General features: G+C 39.0%; 1 protein-coding gene across 3 annotated transcripts in view; it reads right to left on the bottom strand.

Annotated features, from left to right (window-relative positions):
• Positions 1 to 308: 308 nt before the first annotated feature.
• Positions 309 to 20,449, bottom strand: part of UCHL3 (ubiquitin C-terminal hydrolase L3) — a 35,253-nt gene continuing 15,112 nt past the window's right edge. For 2 of the 3 annotated variants that reach the window (XM_089511133.1, XM_089511132.1), the window contains 3 exons: positions 2,929 to 3,004; positions 1,620 to 1,678; positions 309 to 523 (listed from right to left, as the gene is read on the bottom strand). In XM_089511133.1, the coding sequence (XP_089367259.1) occupies positions 440 to 523; positions 1,620 to 1,678; positions 2,929 to 3,004 (219 nt within the window). In that variant the 3' untranslated portion in view covers positions 309 to 439. Of the gene's footprint in view, positions 524 to 1,619; positions 1,679 to 2,928; positions 3,005 to 19,794; positions 19,923 to 20,449 lie in introns of those variants that run through there. The other variant, XM_089511134.1, reaches the window with a different exon arrangement.

Below are 20,449 nucleotides of genomic sequence, written 5' to 3'. Positions count from 1 at the left end.
GTAAGGTGACATCCTGACTTTCTGACACACTCATGTTAAGAAAAGCATTGTATCAATCAGTGAATCAGGTTTGTAGCAATTTTTCTACTGGAATGAAGCCTTCTCATCTGATGATGGTCATACCCAGGAATGCTCAGCTACCCAAATAATTTTTTTCAAATATACTCAGATTGCTTACTTTAAGAAAAGAACACGAGCACAATGTCTTTCACGATGATTTACTCTTCTTGTATGTATTAACAGTCAAGCGCTCTTCTACTCCATACTAATGCAGTCATTGAAAATGAGAAGGAAAGGATAACAAGAGATGCAGGACAAATCTGAAGTTTAATATGTATTAACATGTTAGTGGAGAGGTATCAAAATTTGATCACTGATTTATGGCAAGAACCTGATCTTCTAATACATTATAACAGATTTTTTGCATGAAAAAAATAATTTAAGCTGCTGATAAAGCAATCGCGTTGAACCTTAATTCATCTGGATCACGTTCCATAAATTTCTTACACACTTCTATTGCATCCTAGAAAGAAAACATAAAAACGGTAAGGATGTATAGTCACTTTCATTTCAGTAAACATATTTGATTTCAGCTGACACTGATCAACATTTTTATTTTATACTTTTCAGCTAATGGGGAGTGAAGTTTATAGTGTACTCTTTGCTGAAATAGTGTACTGCTATTTTAGCTAAACATGTATTTTATTTATTTATTAAAATATTTATATTCCACCCTGTTCAAAGGATCTCAGGTGCCATACAGTAACACTGATTTAACACATTTAAAACAATAAAAACATGCATAAAAATATACTAAAATTTACTATTTAAAACCCTGTAAGTTAAAATCAGTTAAAATAGTTTATATGAAAATAAATAAATGCAAAATTTAAATATCACCTGACAATGGTGGTAGGACATTCTAGACTATTAGTTTAGAATGCTTTTAGGCTTCTCAGAATCAGAATTTTTTTGCAGTGTAGTAATACACAACTTTAGTAAAACAAGCAACTTAAATTTGTATTCACTTCTAGAACTGCCCTTTCAAAAGATGCCCCTGTAAATAAGATCTACCCACAAGTACTTTGCTTTAAGCCAGGCATGGGCAATTGTCAGTGGTTAAGAGACCACATTAACACCCTATGGGACCTTGGAAAATTATACCTCCCTGTTTTACCACACCCACAGAAATTTCTAATATTTGGACCCCAAATGCCCCCTCAACTATGAAACAAACAATTTAGCTATCTCTTGGGCCCATTTTAAGCTCAGGAGAAGTTTGGGGTTTTTTATCCAGTAGAAAATGGATTTGAAGACATTTCCAGGGCAGTGAGAAATATTTCAGGCCAAAAAAAGAGGGGGGGAAAGTGTGTGGGGTGCGTGTGTGTGTGTGTTTCAAGGACTGCATGTTGCTATGGGCCACGCTTTCTTTACTCTTGCTTTACTCCAGTAGTTCCCAAAGTTTCCTCCAGGTGTTTGAGACTTCATCTCCCATAAACCCTGGACAATTTGGCAGTCAGGAATTCTAGGAGTGGAAGTTCAAAACATCTAGAGGATTAAAGTTTGGGAATCACAGCTTTACTCAGTCTTAATATAGCTCCAACACTTAATATTCCTACCTCTAAAAAGGTATCATCACTTGATTGCCCATGATTTATCGGGAAAGGCTTCCGTCCATCTGTCAGAATGCACAAAAAGCAATTCATCATTAGGATTTATTCAAAAGTGTTAGGTAGTAAAATTCATGTGAATCCTCTATCCTCTACAAGTGATATATTGTGGCTAATACCTCATTGCTTTCCATAATACTGGCATACTTTACCAAGCCTCTGTTTTCAAACCCAGTTTATATTTTTCATATACATTCATTTAGACCAGCCTTTCTCAAATAGTGGGGCGGGCCCCCCAGGGGGGGCGTGAGGCTCTGTAAAGGGGGGGCGCGAGGCTCTGTTATGCAGAGGTGTACTTATAACAATTTTATAGACAAATGATACTATTTACAGTCGCGCAGGGGGCGCAAAATGTTTTCTTCTTCCTGGGGGGGCTTGACAGGAAATAATTGAGAAGCACTGATTTAGACTCAGTGTCAGCAATTTAAATCCATAATGGGCATAATGTGTGACAATGCAAGAGGAAGTTCTGCAGTAAACATCCTTGATTAAATTCCACAGATCTCTGAGTTGAATCATCCACATTTTACAAGCTAAGTTTTTGGTTCAGTTCCCAGGTCTATTCAGGGAAATGCCACTCGAAATTGTTACCTGTAAATATAATAGCATGTTATCCAGGCCATAGCTTTGTGTTTATGTGATTTTCCAAGATCTAAAAGCAAGACTATCTAGAAAGTCTTTCAATCTACCGAAATGTTTGGAAATCAACATTTAAAAGTATACTATTAAGGGCACATTCTTCAGGCCCATCATGATTTAAAAAAATCATGATGTTTCATGAAACTGGCAGCTTATTCTATGCTGCCTAATAGTTTTTCTATTAGTCAAATATATTTTTAATAGGTATACATGGCAGTGAGTGGTAATTTGTCATTTTTCCACAAAAGAATGCAGTGATTCCTAATTGCCCCCAAATGTAACGGCTCTAGTGTGGTTTAAGGGCTAAGCCAGGATACTGAATAAAAGAAGTGGTAATATCATGTGTCAGACTGACACCAAATTATCTATACATGTGTCATAGATAATGAAGGAGAGGAGGAGTTACATGCAAAAAGCAGAAACAAATCTTGAATTCAACACTGAACCCTGTTTATCAGCTTAATGATTTCTTTCCCCTCTGAAAAACTCGAAAACCAATATCTTTGCATTCTATCTTATTGTTCTTGAATGAAAAAAATAAATATTTCATTGAGGAGTTAAAAGAACAGGCAGAATTGGCTGTAGACAATTTGATCGTGTCTTTCAGGATTGTTCTTACCTAGTTCATAGAGAATGCCACCAACATTTACTAATGCAATGAAGTGCAGATCTACTTTCTCATCTATACTTGGTGCCTGTAAGAAGGAATGTGAGACATGTAAGGTAAAAGTAGACATTTGACACTGCGTCCACAGTTTGAAGAAAACCTAACATCAGCTTGGACGCACACTCAGTGTCAACACCAGAAATATTAAGACAAATGCTTCTGAACATGAATGGGTTCCTTTTCCTTATTGCTCATTCAGAGACACACAGTTCTAGGATCACAGTTAGGGTTTCCAGATATTATATGTGAGAAACCAGGTATACTTACCTGAGAGCAAGTCTACTAAACTCAAATGGACTTATTTCTGTTAGCAGACACATATAAGACTACACTGGTAACTTAGTATTTAAACTTACAAACTTAGGCCCAGTACAGATGGGCCTGTGGGTGGGGTGAGGGCTGAGTGTCCCCATGCTCACAGCCCTCCCTGCGCTGCCTGGGTGTCATCTTGATGCGTGCCATGATCCCTTTGGCGCAGTGCCCAAACAGTGCTGTGCCAAAGGGGCGTGATCAAGCTGCCTGGCAGCGGCTATGGTGCCGCTTCGTATGCAGAAAAAAGAAATGGAAAAACTAGCTCATTTTTGTGCTCTGTGGAGGCCGGGTCGGTGCTGTGGTGTGTGTTTGCCATGGTACCGATCCAGGGCAGAAAGGGGCGCCATCTTGCCCTCCCCTTCCTGCTCATTTGTACAGGGACACAGATTCAGAATCTCATGTCAGAGCTGTGCTTTTCTAATAGAAACCAGTATATGACTGAGTTTACAATAATAGATTACAATAATTGTTTAATCAATAAAAATGAAATTATAAAACATACCATGAAAGAGGACAGCTCTTTTACAACAAAATAACTACAAATATAGAAGTTAGTTAACCGAAGAAAGCTTGTCACTGGTTAACCTATACTCACATACAATTATTTCCCCAAGTAGTGATTTAATGAAAGCCAACATATATTGGTATTCATGGCAAGAGCTCTTAAAGCAGTTCAGTGTGAACTCTTAAGTTTTTCAATCTCTTACAATTCAGCAAAAGGCCTCCAGCATTCACAGTAATAAAGTTACATATCTTAGCTTCCCCATGAAAAAACCTTGCCTTAGAACACAACAATTATGCCAGCAAGATGCTGCTAAATATGCTACAAATCTGGAACAGATATCTTTTTACAGGTTTCTAGGCATTATTTGGTATAGTGACTCCCTTGGCAAAGCAGGAAAACTTGCAGAGAGAAAAATATTGGAAAAGATCAGAATTCAAGTGAGAGGGAAGTATATGCAAATCTTTGCTTTGAATCTGAATTACAAGGTCTGTTCAACCAAAGCCACTTTTGTACACTAAAATATTTATAAATCTAAAACAGAGGCTCACTCTAAAGAGAAGAAAAGAAGAGAAAAATGTTGAACACAGACTCAATATGAGAGAAGCAGGACTTGCAAGAAATTAAGTGGGAAATCACACTCCAAGGCTCAAAGATTTTTGTAGGGAACCTTGCATTCCAATTCAAAAGATTACATGCTCATGTAAGCATTTTCTGTCTACAAAATATTCCTTTTCCTCCTTTCAACCTTATTATTCTTTTTGTTCCAAACATCATTCTTGTCTAAAATGCTGGTTATCACTGATGTTTAATCCTGTGTTTGCATTGCTTAGAAAAGCACAGGTAAATCATAATACAAAGGAGGCTCGATCAGTGCAAATATGGCTCAAAACACATGGGCCAAATGATGTGGATATGGCCACATTTGTGGTGTAGTGTTCACATGTTGCACACCCTGAATGTGGACACTGCACCATACAGGAATAACTGGACCAAAGAGGAGTGGATGGGATCCGCTTCTTCTGGCAGCCTGGTTCAGGACTGCAATGGTGACCTGAATCAAACAAACGAACAGCTTCATTTATATACCACTTCATACTGAACTAACAGTGTCTAAGTGGTTTACAACTGTAAGCTAATTATCCCCAACAAGTTGGGTACTCATTTTAGTGACCTGGGAAGAATGCAAGCCTGAGTCAAGCTTGAGCCCTTTTTCTGGTATTGAACTCGCAGCCTTATGGTTTTGAGTGAGTGGCTGCAGTATAGGCATTTAAGCACTGTGCCACCAGGGCTCAAAACACATTAGCCAAATGATGTGGATCTGGCCACATTCGTGGTGTAGTGTTCAGATGATGCACACCCTAAATGTGGCTGGAAGCCATATTGATGCTGCACCATACAGGAAGAGCTGAACCAAGGAGGAGTGGATAGTTGCGGTGGCCCCAGCGTTACTGGCCCCAGCGCAGCTGCACACCGTTCTTTCGGGACCGTCTGTTTTGGGCCTATGAATGTCTATTTGTGCCATTTACCAACTGCAGAAACTTACGTATGGGAAAACTTTAGTCTACTTCTTCAGATGCTTATGATGGAGTAGAAGCTAGAGTCAGACAGGAGTGCAGGAGTTTAACTGAAGAAAACTGAAAAGGAAATGTTGGTTAGTGCAGATCAGACAGCATGAGTAGAACCAATGAGCTCTACATGATACGTAGTTTGCAAAGAGCTCCCGACATGTAGGTCCTTAGGAACGACATTCCGTTTTCTGTACTTGTTGAGAAAGAAGATATTGATCTATATCTGGGCAAGTTTCTTGAAGAGGTTGATGGATTTCCACTTCATGCGGCTAAATTTGGTGCCTTCCATAGTGGTAGAATTTTCTTCAGTTAAACTCATGCACTCTTGTCTGTCCCTGGCTTCTACTCCACCATAAGCATCTGAAGAAATAGACTAAAGTTTGCAAAAGGTTATGCTACAAAGTTTTTTTTTTCCAGTTAGTCTCAAAGGTGCTACAAATCCTCTATACAGTCGTCCCTCCTGATTCAGACAGCAAGCGGGAAGGGACAAAATGGTGTGTGTGCTTGAGGCGCACACACAGTGGCACACACAGGAGCGCTCCACCACTGAAACCAATGGTAACTCAAATACTGCCATTTTTCCAGAATCACAGGGTGGTCTGGAATGGATCCCCTGCAAACCAGGAGGGATGACTGTACATATTAATTCTACACACTAACAAGGCTATATCTTTAAATTCTACCAGTATGGGAAAATGTTAGCTTTAAGAACAAGCTGTAGTAAGGAACTGAAAATTTGCATGCCAGTCACTCTTGAAGTGATACTTTTTCTGCTCTCAGTAATTCCTTAAAATCCATATTACATCACTTCCAAACCACTACACTCCTATCTTTTACTGTGTTATCATTTTCCTCCCATACTGCCTGAAAATGTTAATTTCTGTAAATATTTTCAGCTTCAAATGGAATTGCAAACCAAATCTTGCATATATACACTGACATAGCACTTTAGTCTTATATTCTGGGGAGAAATATTCTGAGTCTTATAATCATACAGCTCACTACTTCTATGTCTGAATTATTTGCCTCAGATTTTGTCATTGCTTTCCTGAAGCATAGTCCATTCTGCCAACAGCTCTTTTCTTTCTTTTCTTGCATAGAAATGCAGTCAAATGTAAACATCACAATTAGAGTTCAGCTACTGAATCAATTGCTGTTCAGTAAGTCAATTTTAAGTCAAAGTAAAATGTTTTCTGTTCTAATAGGCTTTGAGAAACTGATTACAAGGTTAGTGTGCTGTTTTATTTTTATCTTTTGTTCTTTGATTTATTTTAATGGTTTTAATTCTATGCATAGCTTCACTGCACTTTAACAATGATGGTATGATTTTTATTTTTACTATTGGTCTTCAAGTGGATTTATTACTGTTTTGATTTCTGTACACCACTCTGAACCCTGGTTTTGGGAGAAAGGCAGAAGAATGATGATGATCATTTTACATAATCCCACTGATCACTGGATCTACTCTACCTTAAATGGAATTAGGGTTTAGATAAAGTTTTTATGTACATGTTAAACTGTAATTACAATCCAATTTAACAACTGCTCCAGTTCTCTCTCTTTTTTTTTTTTTGCAGTGTCATAGACGGAAACAATGTATGCAGGACACAGAAACATGTTAAGTACCTCTTATAAAAGAAGTTAAATTGTAGGAAAGTGTTGCTTCATTGGAGTAAATCAAGACACTTTTAAAAGATGAAGAGTATATGATCCAAGAGTAATGAACACAGGAATTGACACTTTTTATCATTAACCAGAAGAATTATGTACTACAAATTTAAAGAGTAAAGTTGCCAAGAAAACAGAAAATTTAAGCAACATTAAATCAGATGAGAAGGAAATGGATTTGGCATAAGATGAGATGTCAGCAGGCCCAACTGAAACACCAATATGAAAAGAATAACCAAGCAATAGGTGGGTATAAGGCTAAGAAACAAGTATCAGTTTCCTTTTGTTTAGAGGTAACCTTCTTAGCCATTCGATATTCATTAGTAAGAGCTTTTATTGAGGAGTTAAGACAGGAAAACATAGTGGATATACGCTTACTACACCAAAAAGACCAGAAAGGAATTCAGAGAGCAGAATTAGTTCTAGCTGAAATGTTGAGGCAAAAGGCTTTCCATAGAGAAGAGATGGAAGACCGACTACACTTACAACACAATGGAGCCCAATAGATGATAAGGGTATTGTGGGCCTCCAACGCTGAAGGCAGACAGGTGGACTTGTAGCCTTTACAGGGCTTGTAGCTTTTGCAGAGGCTACATGATCACATCTGATCAGTGTCAAGGATGCAGAGCGACGCAAAGGTGAAGCCTTCATTTTGCAGTGGCTAAATTGAGACTGTGATGAGGATGGCGAGGGCAGCAGGGATGATGATGACTATATAAATATTAAAAGAAGACACACTTTACACGGGGCTATATTTTTCACTCTCTTGTACAACCCCCAATGGACAGACATTTAGCTGAAGATATCAGAAAGAACTTATGTCTAAAAATGTATTGGTGGTATTTAATGAACAGAACAGATGTACTAGGATCAAAAACAGCACTTTTGTAACCAGCAAATGTATTTTCAATCTTTGAATGATAGCGCTACAAGTTGCTAAAGTACCTTTCTGTTACGTGATAACCAGGGGAAGGGGTAGAATAAACTGGGTACAGGCAAATAATCTTCAAAAGACCAACTATTCAAAATAGTGTACTTCACACAAAGTGATTCGTTGAAATGGCCTGCATGCTTTAGACTATCATCATCTTTTTTTAAAAAAGGCTAGTGGTTCTATACTATTATTGCATCAAAGTATGGCGGGATACAAACCGCCGCTTTGCGGCGCTTCCCCGCCGGCGCCATTTGCTCCGCGCAGGAGCTGCAGCAGCCAAACCGCGCGGCTCCTGCGCGGAGCAAAAAAGAAGCTCCATTTCGGAGCTTCTTCTTGCGGCGCACTGATGACGTCACGAAGTGCCGCTGGCGCATTCGCGATGTCATAGGAGCCGCGACACATCTGGACGCTATGCGTCCAGTATGTAAAGATGGCGGCGCCCATGTAGAAGGGGCGCCGCCATCTTGTACGTATTGTATACGTACTAGGGTTAGGGGGGTGCGGAAGCACCGCCCCTTCCTAATCCTAGTACGTATACAATACGTACTATATGGCGGTGTGTATCCCGCCTATGTTTCATTTAAGTCACAGATAGTGCAAGGGTGGGCATATAGATAAGTAAAGGGATGCAGTCTGTTGATCGCTGCAGGAATTCTCTAGAAGTGATAACTTATCAGCAGATTAACTAATAAATCTTTTCTATGATGTACCATTTTAGGCTGCATGGAACTAGATTATATATTGGAGTGTTTATTTACAACAAAACCTCCCAAAGTGATGTATAACAGCATTTAAAACAATGAAACATTCAGAAAAATAGAAACTGTGGGACAATCATTCAAATATCATCCTCATGGAAATGTTTGCTGTGTCATACTACACAAAAGTGGGGGGAAACTGTATTACTGATCACAGCCCTAAATCAGAATGGGTGTGAAGCTGTTATTGGACTGAAACTTGCATCATCTCTAACCAGCCTAGCAACGGTGAGGAACGCTGGGAGTTGCTGTCTAACAATAATTTCCCCACCGCCGTCCTAATAATAGACATGTGCATGGTCCAGATTGCCAGAGTTTTCTGAATGAGGACAGCCTGCATATCATAACAATTTATTATTTGATTTTCAAACTGGCATATTGAGTTATTCCCATTCCTGCAATACCAGTAAATATGCTTGTCCTTTGAGAGTGCAAAATATATGAGGAAAGGGGGAAATTGTCATCCATTCATGAAACTTCAGTGATCACCACTAATTTTTCTAACTTTTGCAACATTGGTGGAAAGACTCTCTACAATTACATAATCTCCTCTTCTCTTTCCAAGGACTTGTTAAGGAACACTGGGCACCACATTTGTGCACATAATCTACAACCCTAGGTGAAGTACGATATTAGAAATCCAGTATAGAAGAGCAACTGCAAGTAACATTATGGAAGTACCTTGGAGAAGAAATTATTCCTTGGTCCTTAAATATGCATATTTGGATTACAAGTTACCTGCACACTTTGGTCTAGTCCAGGGGATTTTCTATCCAAGACTGACTGAACAAGGATAACGAACTACAGTTTGATCCTGCTTGGTTTTACACATCCTGAAGAAACTGTCACTCTTTCTCTTACGTACAAAGGGATAAGAGGAAAGGAGGGGGCATAATAATAATAATAATAATAATAATAATAATAATATGTTTTATTTATATACCGCTATTCCAAAGATCATAGTGGTGAACAGCAAGTAAGCTAATTAGCAAGTAAGCTAATTTGCCCCCAACAGTCTGGATACTCATTTTAGCTCCCTCCTCGGAAAGATGCAAGCCTGAGTCGAGCTTGGGCCCTTTTGCTGGTCTTGAACTCGCAACCTTCTGGTTTTGAGTGAATGGCTGCAGTACAGGCATTTAACCACTGCGCCACCAGGGCTCCTGCAAGTATCTGCAGCCCATTCACAAGCATCTAAATTAAGACTGGGCAACTTGTGGGCCTCTAGCTACCTTAAGACTCCCATCAGCCCCAACCACTGGTTATGCTTGTTATAGCTGATGAGAGTTATAATGCATTATCATCTGGAAGGTAACAAGTTGCCATCCCTGGCCTAAACTAGAATAATTTGAACCAGGCATTAAAGTCCATAAAACACCTGAATTTATTAATCCCTAAGATGGGTTCACTGTATGGTAACCTTTTCAGAGAAAGAAAGTTTTCACTGACAGGTGTGTAGGCAGGCTGGAAAACGGAAAGCTATCAAAATCCTCATACCTGAAACACCAAAGCAAAGATATGGGAAACTTTCCACTCCTTAACACATCAGCCTTCCTTGGCAAGAGAAAGGTTTTATTTTCCTTATATATGAGTTGTTTATCCAGAAACAATAAAAAAATAAGCTTAGCCAGATGAAAACTTGCTTTTGTCAGGTGAACACACGGCAGGAAATAACTTTTACAGCATGTGTACTTTGTTCTGAAAAAGAAGGCTAAGGAATTCAACCAATGTTCCATCAAGACGACAGATTAGGCCAGTCGTAAAAGCACTGCAGTTTATATGATTAAGGAAGCAGAAAATGAACAAGTAATTTAGATGTAAAATGGAAATATTATACCAACATTTTTGTGCAACTCTTTTTAAAAAGGAAATTTAATTATGAGAATTCTGCATTAATTGTCCTTGTTTTAATTATGTTAGAATTATCCACTAACTCCTACTTACTGCTTCTATTGCACCAGATAAGATGGCTGAATTACATGATTTCTAAGTTTACTCAGGAGTTTTTTGTAGGAGACATAGCTAAAACAATACCCGTTACCCCTCACATAATCTACTACCATCTTTAATACTAAACTTACACCGGAGATATCACCATTAATCCAGTATCTATTTCATTCTTAAAATGCATGTGTGTGTGTGCACACACAGCTTCAGAACTAGTTAGTTGCCTTCTTTTTATCTGTCTCCAACTCAACATGAAGGAAATTTTCTGAACTGTTTTAAACTTTTAAAATTGATTTTATTTGTACATTACCCCAGATAACTCTAAATCCCATCTTTAAACTTCAAGACACATTCCAAATGACCTCAGCAACCAATGCTTGTTCTTTGTATGTAAACCAGGATTAAAAACTGCAAGTTAATGTTTTAAGATGCTGTCGTGGTCAAAGTGTTAGTGCTAGAAATCACAGGTTTTGAAGCAAGGTTAGCACAGGGGGAAAAAACTACCTGCCTGAACAGCTCAAGCCATGATGAATGAATCTTCAAAGTCCTTTCCTTGTCCTTGCTTCACCTAAGAAGTCCTTGCTTCCTATCAAATATATTATGGCCATATATATATATATATATATATATATATATATATATATATTGCAAAAGGCATGCAATGTATGTATGGACTGGGTTGTACACATTCTGTACAATTCAGGTGTAATTCACCATTTGGAGCAGAACTAGATTTCCTGAGCTTTCTTTATAAAAGCAGGAAGTTGCTAGCTGCATATTTCTAACTAAAATTCACTTTGTAGTCAAAGGAATAGCTTTTGTCTCTTTAAACTTGAGCCAGTACATTTTTTAAAAAAACAAAGGCAGGAAATGAAGGAGGTTAATTTTACAACCATGTAATTCAACAATACCAGCATGTGGTGTCATTATGCTGCCTTGGAAAAAGAAATCTATCAAAGAAGCTCTCAACATTCCCCAATAAGAGAGCAAATCCTACATCTGAGCAGAACATTTAAAGAATTACTTTTAAAATTTCATTCAAATATTCCCAGAATCATGAAGGAGACTGTGGTTATGTGAAATTGTAAACTGCTTTAAGGTTATTTTGCTTCTGTAAAAGCACTACTCTACCTCATCTTTTAAACATGGCTTTCATGATCATGATTGTGCTATGTGCCACCCACTTTCCTCAGCAAGGATTCACTGTTTGCTATTTTGTGGAAATCGGTTAGTTTGATGATTTGAATGTTCCAGCAGTTGTACGTACTTGCCTTCCATCCACAATTCAAGTGATTTCCAAGCTCAAGGACAGAACCAAATTGGAGCTTGATGGTTTAGATACTGGGTTCCCAATAAACAAAGACCAAGAAGAAGCAAAAGGCAAGGAACCCATGCAGAAGGAAAGGAAGCAGCACATGACTCGTTCCTCGGAAAATTGCATAGACTAAGCCATTACTGTAAATCTTAATGTTTCCAGAAAACAACAACAACAAACATCTACAACTGATTCTGCTTCACTAGAACTCGTTGTTGTTGTTTTAACATTTTCTGAGCTCAGCTGTCCTAATTTGAAATGTATAATATACATTTAAATTAAGCCTTTCAAAAGTTACGTCTCACCCGTTATTATGAGAACACATTAAATCTTTTTCCAAATGAATCTTAATTCAGTATGATTAGCCTTCTAGAGATATCTAAACCAGATTGTTTAATTTAATGGAGAGAAAACACTTGTTACAGAGATGTGTTTGTTTGAGGCACTGTGTACTTCCCAATTATGAATTGTTGTGTGAACAAAGGAGATTCATTCAATATACAGTACAGGCTGAGTATTCCTCAACTGGAATTCCAAATTCCAAAATGCTCCAAAATCCAAAAATTGCCCATGTGGGTGGCAGAGACAGTCACATCTTAGTTTTCTGGTGGTTCGGTGTACAAAAACTTTGCTTCACATACAAAATTATTAAAATTATGATATATAAAATTACTTTCAGGTATACAGAAAACATAAATGGATTCAATGTTTAGATGTGTGTCCCATCTCCAAAGTATTATGTTTGGACATGCAAACATTTCAAAATCTGAAAAATCCTTCTATGGCAAGGTAAAAAAGCAAGAATCAAATGGAAATTACTTACAGAAGAAAAAATCAAGGGAGGATGTAATCTACCAAACTTAAAGATCTATTACTACGCAACATGCCTTAATTGGTTAGAAGAATGGATCAGCCTAAGAGATGAAAAATTGCTGGATATGGAGTGTGCAAATTTAAATATGGGAATCCATGCATACTTGTGGTATGTTAAACCTAAGGACAAAAGCAACTTTAATCACCATGTGTTGAGAAAATCATTAATAAAAGTATGGTATAAAATTAAAAAACAATTCTATAATCACATCCCCAAATGGGTTTTAATTCAAGAAGCATATTACAAAAGAACAAAAGGCAAAGATCAACAATGGATAAAATATGAAGACTTAATTTGTAAAAATATGGAGGGGAAACTCATCATAAAAAAGATAGAAGAAATTTATATAAATGGAGAAATGCAGGACTGGTTTCTATATAACCAACTAAAAAGCCACTTTAAAACTGAGAATGAAACAATCGGTTTGACCAATGATAACAATGAACTTGATAAAATAATATTTGACAAACAAGGAAAACATATATCTAAATATTACAAATTACTGAAGGGAAGAGATTTGGAAACTGAAGCGATTAAATATAACATGATAAGATGGGCACAGGACATCAAAAAAACAATCACTATAGAAGAATGGGAAAAATCGTGGAAAGGGACAAATAAATTTACACTTTGCCAAAATTATAAAGAAAACTACCTGAAGATGTTTTACAGGTGGTATTTAACCCCTCAAAAAATTCATCGAATTTACAAATCAGGTAGTGTTAGTTGTTGGAAGTGTGGAAGACCAGAAGGGAATTTTTTTCATATGTGGTGGCTGTGTCCCAAGACAAGGAATTATTGGCATTTGATTCATAAGTTTATAGAAGATATCTTTAAAATAAGTATCCCTTTTGAACCGAAATTGTTCTTACTGAATATGACGCATGACATCAAAAACGTTAAGTTAAGCAGAGTTATTTATATATGGTTACGTGTGCAAGAATGTCCTTTGCACAATATTGGAAAACACCAAATATCCCACCGATCGAGGAATGGCTGAGCAGACTTTACGAGGCTAAGAATATGGACATATTGTCTGCTTTACTAAAGGGAAAATCTGTAGAAAGTATGGAAAAAGAATGGAGTGTATTGAATTTTATTGAAGGAAATGTGTTACTAAAAAGCTCAAAGAAATAAGGTTGATATATAATTGAAAAACGGAAAGCACCATGTGAATTTAACATTATAAGTTATAGACCAGGAACAAATATATAGCTTACAGTATATAGTAACATCCAGATATAAGGGAAGGAACAAATAGAAGGATAACAATATGGATGATCAGATGTAAATATTTGTTATATGTTTAATTGTTTAAATGTGTAAATGTTGGTTTTAATAGGGGTGTTTCTAAGGTTATGGGGTTTCTTCTTCTTTATTCCTTAGATGTTGTAATAGTCTATTCTAAATAAATAAATAAAAAAGTAAAAAAAAAAAATCCAAAACACTTCTGGTCCCAGGCATTTTGGATAAGGAAGAATCAGTCTGTACAGGAATTCAGGACCTACTGGAGGCAGTCATTACTGGTATTTCAAATGTTATGTATTATAATAATAATAATAATAATAATAATAATAATAATAATAATATGTTGTTGTTGTTATGTGTCTTCAAGTTGTTTCTGACTTATGGTGACTCTAAGGCAACCCTATCATAAGGTTTTCTTAGCAAGTTTCTTCAGAGGGGATTTGCCATACCCATTCTCTTGAGGCTGAGAGAGTGTGACTTGCCCACAGTCACCCAATGGATTTCCATGGCTGAGCTGAGATTTGAATCCTGGTCTCCAGTGTCCCAGTCCAACACTCAAACCATTACAACATATTGACCCATTTCAGAATACACTGCTATGTTAATTCAAACCTTTGCATAATAGAATATAACAGTGATGGTGAACCTTTTAGAGGCCGAGTGCCCAAACTGCAATCCAAAAGCCATTTATTTATTGCAAAGTGCCATGTCCCTCTGGCTTTCTAGTAACAAACTGTGGCAAACTCTATGCTGGGGCGATGGCACATGTGCCCACAGAGAGGGCTCTGAGTGCCACCTCTGGCACGCGTGCCATAGGTTCGCCATCACTGGACTATAACAATATCTCACATTTTAGCAACATAATAGGGAAAAACATGTTGACCAAAGCAAGTAATACACAAGTCGGGGCTTTTTAGTGGCATCCAGAATAAAACAAAGAACATGTACCCAAAGATTTTTTTAAAATAATTCTAAAAGGGTTTTCTTGTGTTTCATATTTGGAATAAAATGTATTGTTTCAAGCTGGGATTTTTTTAAAAAAAGCAATTTAATTTGAAGTGCAAATATGTTAAAATATGTGCATGTTGGAGCTGGAATTGGCTGCAATTCTAGGTCTCCCTAAGATTCTGATAGAAAAAAACTGACATACATCATTGCTATAAGGTAGGTTTTACTGGAGAAAACTGATGCAGCAGGCAGTCGATTGCAGAGAATGCATCAAGGCCCTTACCTGATGGTCCCAGCATGCTCTAAGAACAAGTGCTCCTAAACAACTAATTTTACCTAGATTATCCCTGTGGCTGAGTAACAAGTTCTCTAGGATGGGGCACACATTTCCCAGACAAGACAACTGGAAGATGGATCCCTGCAGTTATACAGGGCAGAAATAAATCAAGGAAGCTGTAGGTGTGACCCACGATCTAACCTATTAGATATTAAAAAAATAAAGGTTTCCCCTTTGACAAGGTCATGTCCGACTGTAAGGGGTGATGCTCATCTCTGTTACTGAGTCGAAGAACCAGCGTTGTCAAAGACAACTCTGTGGTTATGTGGTCAGCATAAGTACACAGAACGCAGTTAGAACAGTATATCAGAATAGTATAAACATGTTGCAGACAGAAAGGTTTCCTCCTTGGTCTGCTCCCAGCCACCTCTATAGCCTTTCATTATTCTGCTGAAGTATAAACCATCTACCCGAGAATTGTGAATACAAAATAAACTTGAAACAAATAAACTCAAATACAAAATAAAGGTCTATGCAATTCTTTCATGTTTTTTCTCAACCACTTGTTTAGAAAGTCACCCCCCCAAAAAAAAAAAAAAAACTTGAAATCTTTCACTTTACAGCATTAACCAGTCAGCAACTTACACCTTTTCAAGTTTGTCATCTTGACCACTGGTACCCATTTCAGATGTTGAACATTTCAATGAATACTAAAGGTAACCACATCAGTCATGACAGGCAACCCTTGGAAGCTAGGGGTCCACACTGCCCCACAGGACAACTGAGAGAGATGAGGCCCCCACTGCAAAGGCAAAAATGCATTTCCCTCTATAATGCCCTTGTGACCTTTGGAAAGCATGGGGACATATTTGCTATATTTTGTAGTCCCATGGGCTATTTTAGGCCCAGAAAAGTCACTTTCTATTCAATTCCTATTTTTTAAAGGCCTTTCCTAGGCCTAAATAGCCCAGGGGTACATAAACATGAGGAAAATATCCACAAATTTCACTCAGATTACTCCTGTGGTATTTGGAGGTATTAGGGAGTAATTTTTGTTTTACACCAAGGTATCATGGGAGCTGAAAAAATAGCCCTGGACAGTCAGATGCAACCTGTGGCCTAGAGTGTGCTGCCAAAAGCAACAAGAACAGTTATTCTCTTACAGGTTTCTCTTAAATCTCTTCATCTAAATCAGTGTATAAATTGATAGTATACAGTGGACGATCGGTATTTACATGCTCCGGGTCTGCAATGTTAGCCAAACGTGGATTTAAAATGCAGAAATAGTAAACAAAACTCCTGCGTCTGAGTGCAATCAAGCCAAAATGCTGTCCGAGGGCAGCAGCAAAAGTAGTGGCAAGGCCTGCTGTGGCTGGGGTAGTTCTGCTTTTTCCATTCCAAAGGCAGAAGTGGAGGTTGGCATGCTTCCTGAATGCAACAAAGCAGGGAGAATGCATGCCTGGGGCTTGCCATCACCCTGCACGCCAAGCTGGAAGCTGTTTCACGCAGGTTTTTGGACAGAGAACAAGGGAAAGGGAAAAGCCCTCTGGGAATGCAAGGCTCCAGAAAGACAGGTGGATCTGGGAAATGGCAGGAGGCGTGTATTCCCACCAAACACTATGGCCTGTTACAGACAGCCAAAATAAAGCTGCTTCGAGTCACAGTGGAGGTATGGTGTTTCAATGATGCATGCATCCTAAGAGTCCAGAAATCGCACCAAAGCCACGCTCCAGCCCTAAGGACTGGAGCATGGCTTTGGTGTGGCTTCTGGACTCTTGCATCATTGAAACACCATACCTCCACTGTGACTCGAAGCAGCTTTATTTTGGCTGTCTGTAACAGGCCCATGTTTGGATTCCCACCATTTCACCAAGGCCCCACTGTAGTTACAAACATGCCTTGTTGTTCCAACAGTTTTATTTTGCAGTCAGTGATGTGGGAGTGAACAACTCTTGAAGAGTATTTGTCTTAATCCACAAAACTAAGATGACTGATCATCTGCCGTTACAGAACGGTGCAGAATCAGTCCTGCTGCCTACATGTATACCAGAGATATTCACCAGAATCATGACAAACATTTCCATTTGATCTAGGATCTAGATTCATTTATAAAACTAGTTTCAGATCCTGAACTGAGCAGCAACCATGGCTAGAGAAGATTAAGGATCTGGAAATTTTCCAGTGCTGTATTTTTTCCACAAAAATTACTTTCCCCATCTCTCTAAAAGGCAGAAAAGGTATATTTTCCCTGTGTCTCCACCAGGGATAGTAACCCTCAAAAGGTTATAGTCACTATTACAGCTGAAGGATGATCTGAGAAAAAATAAACTTTTTTTTTGCTAAAAGTGAAACTGAACAACAGATAGAGGGGAGAAAAGACATGCCCCCTACAAACTATCTACATATATGGTTTAGCCCCATCATTTGGATATAACAGAGCTTGATAAGGATGGGTACTGCTGCTGCCTGTTGGAGTCTTCCATGTTACTACTTGTAACTTCCACTACTTGTAGCACCCACCTGCTAAAGGCATCTTCACCTGATTCCAAGATGTAAAGTTTACAGGGCCTTAGGAATGTTAAGAGTGACTTCCACATTGCTGTCCTGCAGATTTCTGCTAAGGAGGTATGGCTGAATAAAGTAGATGTAATATGCTCCTCACTGAGTGAGCAACTATTTTCCTTGGTGGGGGAACTCCCAGACACAGTAAGCCATAGTGCAAGTTCTGATCCATCTGCTAAGTGAGGATGTTGATATCTTCTTCCTCATGGAACAGGCAGGAAGGAAACAAAGAATCCAAAGATCAAAGTTGTTCGTCCTCTTCAGTTAAATGTGGATGGTTCTGCAAATGGCCAAAGTGTGCCATATCTTCTCCAATTCTTTGGAAGGGCAAGGGCAGAAGGAAGGGAGGATCACTACCAGCACCCTGTGGAAGGCAGAGTTCACCTTAATCGTAAAAGCAGGGGCATCCAGAGCACGACAGAGTCTGGTCTGATGATGCAGAGCTATCTGTTCATTTACAATGTGCTGAGTTCCAACAACCTGTGTGGTGAGGGGATGGCAATCAGGAAGAACATCTTCTAAGATAAGTCCTTTAACAAGACCTCACAAGGGTTCAAATGGTGGAATGCTTTGAGAACTGTGTGTAGTCTCAGGAGGGAAACTGGCGAAATATAGTGGGGCAAGGAGCATCAGATTCCTAAGGAATCTGAGAATATGTGGATGCAATGCAACACAATCTTGGCTCCCTGTGCATGAGGCAGCAGTGAGGTGATGGCTGCGATTTACCTCTTGATCGTATTGGATATGAGACTTTGGTCAGTGCTCTCCTGGAGAAATTCCAATAAGAAATAGAGAACTTGAGAAAATTGATCTGTTTGTATCTATACCACCTGCAGAAAATTCTAAAGTTGTATTCATAAATTCTGTTGATTGGTACATGTCTAGAAATCAGGATGATATCCACCAGTTTCTCTGCTCAATTTCTAAGAACTGTAGCCACTCCAGATAAGGATGGTATACCTATCCCTGTGTCAAGAGGCAAGTCAAGGAATTGTGTATGTATTCGGAGAATAAGACCCTTCTCGGCCACACTGAGGCAACTAGGATAAATGAGACTCTTTCTCACTGCACCTTCCTTACCCTGGGAAGCAGGGCAACTGGGGGGATGGCATATAGAAACTCCTTTGGCCCAGGGGAGATACAGGGTGTCCATGTCTTCAGCACCCTCTGTTTGGTATCTTGAAGTTAATCTTGACATTCATTGTTTATCTTAACATTCACTGGGGAGGTGAAGAGTTTATGTCCAGTTGGCTAAACCTTCTGGTTATCAAGATGAAACATTTCTGGGTGCAGGATCCACTCATCTTGGTTTTATCTGTCCAGCTGGGCCAATTCACCTGGGAGTTTAGAGTGCCCTGAAGGTGCTTTGCCTCTATGGAAATATGTGATTCTGCCCAGATCAGTAGCTTCTGGACCTTCCTCATGAGGGTTGGGCACTTTGTTCCCCCTCCGAGATTTAAATGGGGTTTTGTGCTGAGGTTGTTTAATTCCAGCCAGTTGATACCATGTTTCATTTCCTCCTGGTTCCATTTGTCCTAAGCTAGGTGGGGCCTGCAGTGGGCATCCCAGCGTCTCAGACTAGTGTCAGTGGTGATCTGCACTTGGGCTAACTGCCAGAAGTACTACTCCTCCTTGATGGCAGGGAAGATCAATTATTTGAGGGAGTAGCAGAATGAATGGTAAACCCTTATTTTACAGTGCTTTCTGACTGCAGTGGCAGACTAGTGTGGGTGCAGAAGCCACTGGAGGGATCAGGCATGGAAATGGGCCCAAAGGAGACACTCTATGGTGAATATCATGAGTCCCTGTAGGTATGCCAATAGGGTTAAGTCCAGCAGGGGAGAACCTCTGACTGACGAAATGGTGTTCTGATGGCTTGAATTCGTTGCTGGAGGGAGACCATACCTGATCATGTTTTGATTATGGCTTCAAAGTGCTGATCTCTTGAGACTAGGTGAAGAGGCTCTCCCATGATCTTCCTGAAAACCATGGACGGTCAATGAGTGAAACACTTGCTGGACATCTTTGAGGCCCTATTGGAAAGAAGCATATTGAATAAGCAGATCAACAAGGTATGGATACACATGAAGGTGGAACTTCTTCCAGTGTGCCACCATGGCTACCATGATTTTGGAGAACACCCTGACAAGCCCAACGGTATTGTTTTGCATTGGGAATGGAAGCCTCCATAGGCAAAGCCAAGGAACTGGGAATAGGGTGAACCAAGATGTGAAGGCATGCTTCCGTCCAATCCAGAGAAATCAGGAGTTCTCTGGCTGAAAGCCTTGGAGAATGTGCTTGAGTGTCTCCAGCTGAAATGCAGCATGTCTTGATGAACCAGTTTACACCTTTTAGGTTCAATGTGGCTCTTCACTAGAAGGCGATGTTTCTGCAGCTTCACAGATTTTGGGGAAGCAAATGAAGTTGTGAGGTCTGCAAGAAACCTAGATTAGGTAGCCCTATCTGACAGTATCCTGTAGCCACTGGTATGAGATTGAAATCTCCCAGGTGTCTGCAAAATCTTGAAGCCTGCCCTCTACTGATAGTTTGATGTCACGCC

The sequence above is a fragment of the Sceloporus occidentalis genome, unplaced genomic scaffold (genome assembly GCF_023333645.1).
Source record: "Sceloporus occidentalis isolate IW3139 unplaced genomic scaffold, rSceOcc1.0.p SCAF_2, whole genome shotgun sequence".
Taxonomy (NCBI): Eukaryota; Metazoa; Chordata; class Lepidosauria; order Squamata; family Phrynosomatidae; genus Sceloporus; species Sceloporus occidentalis.
This window is presented reverse-complemented; position numbering and strand designations above follow the sequence as displayed.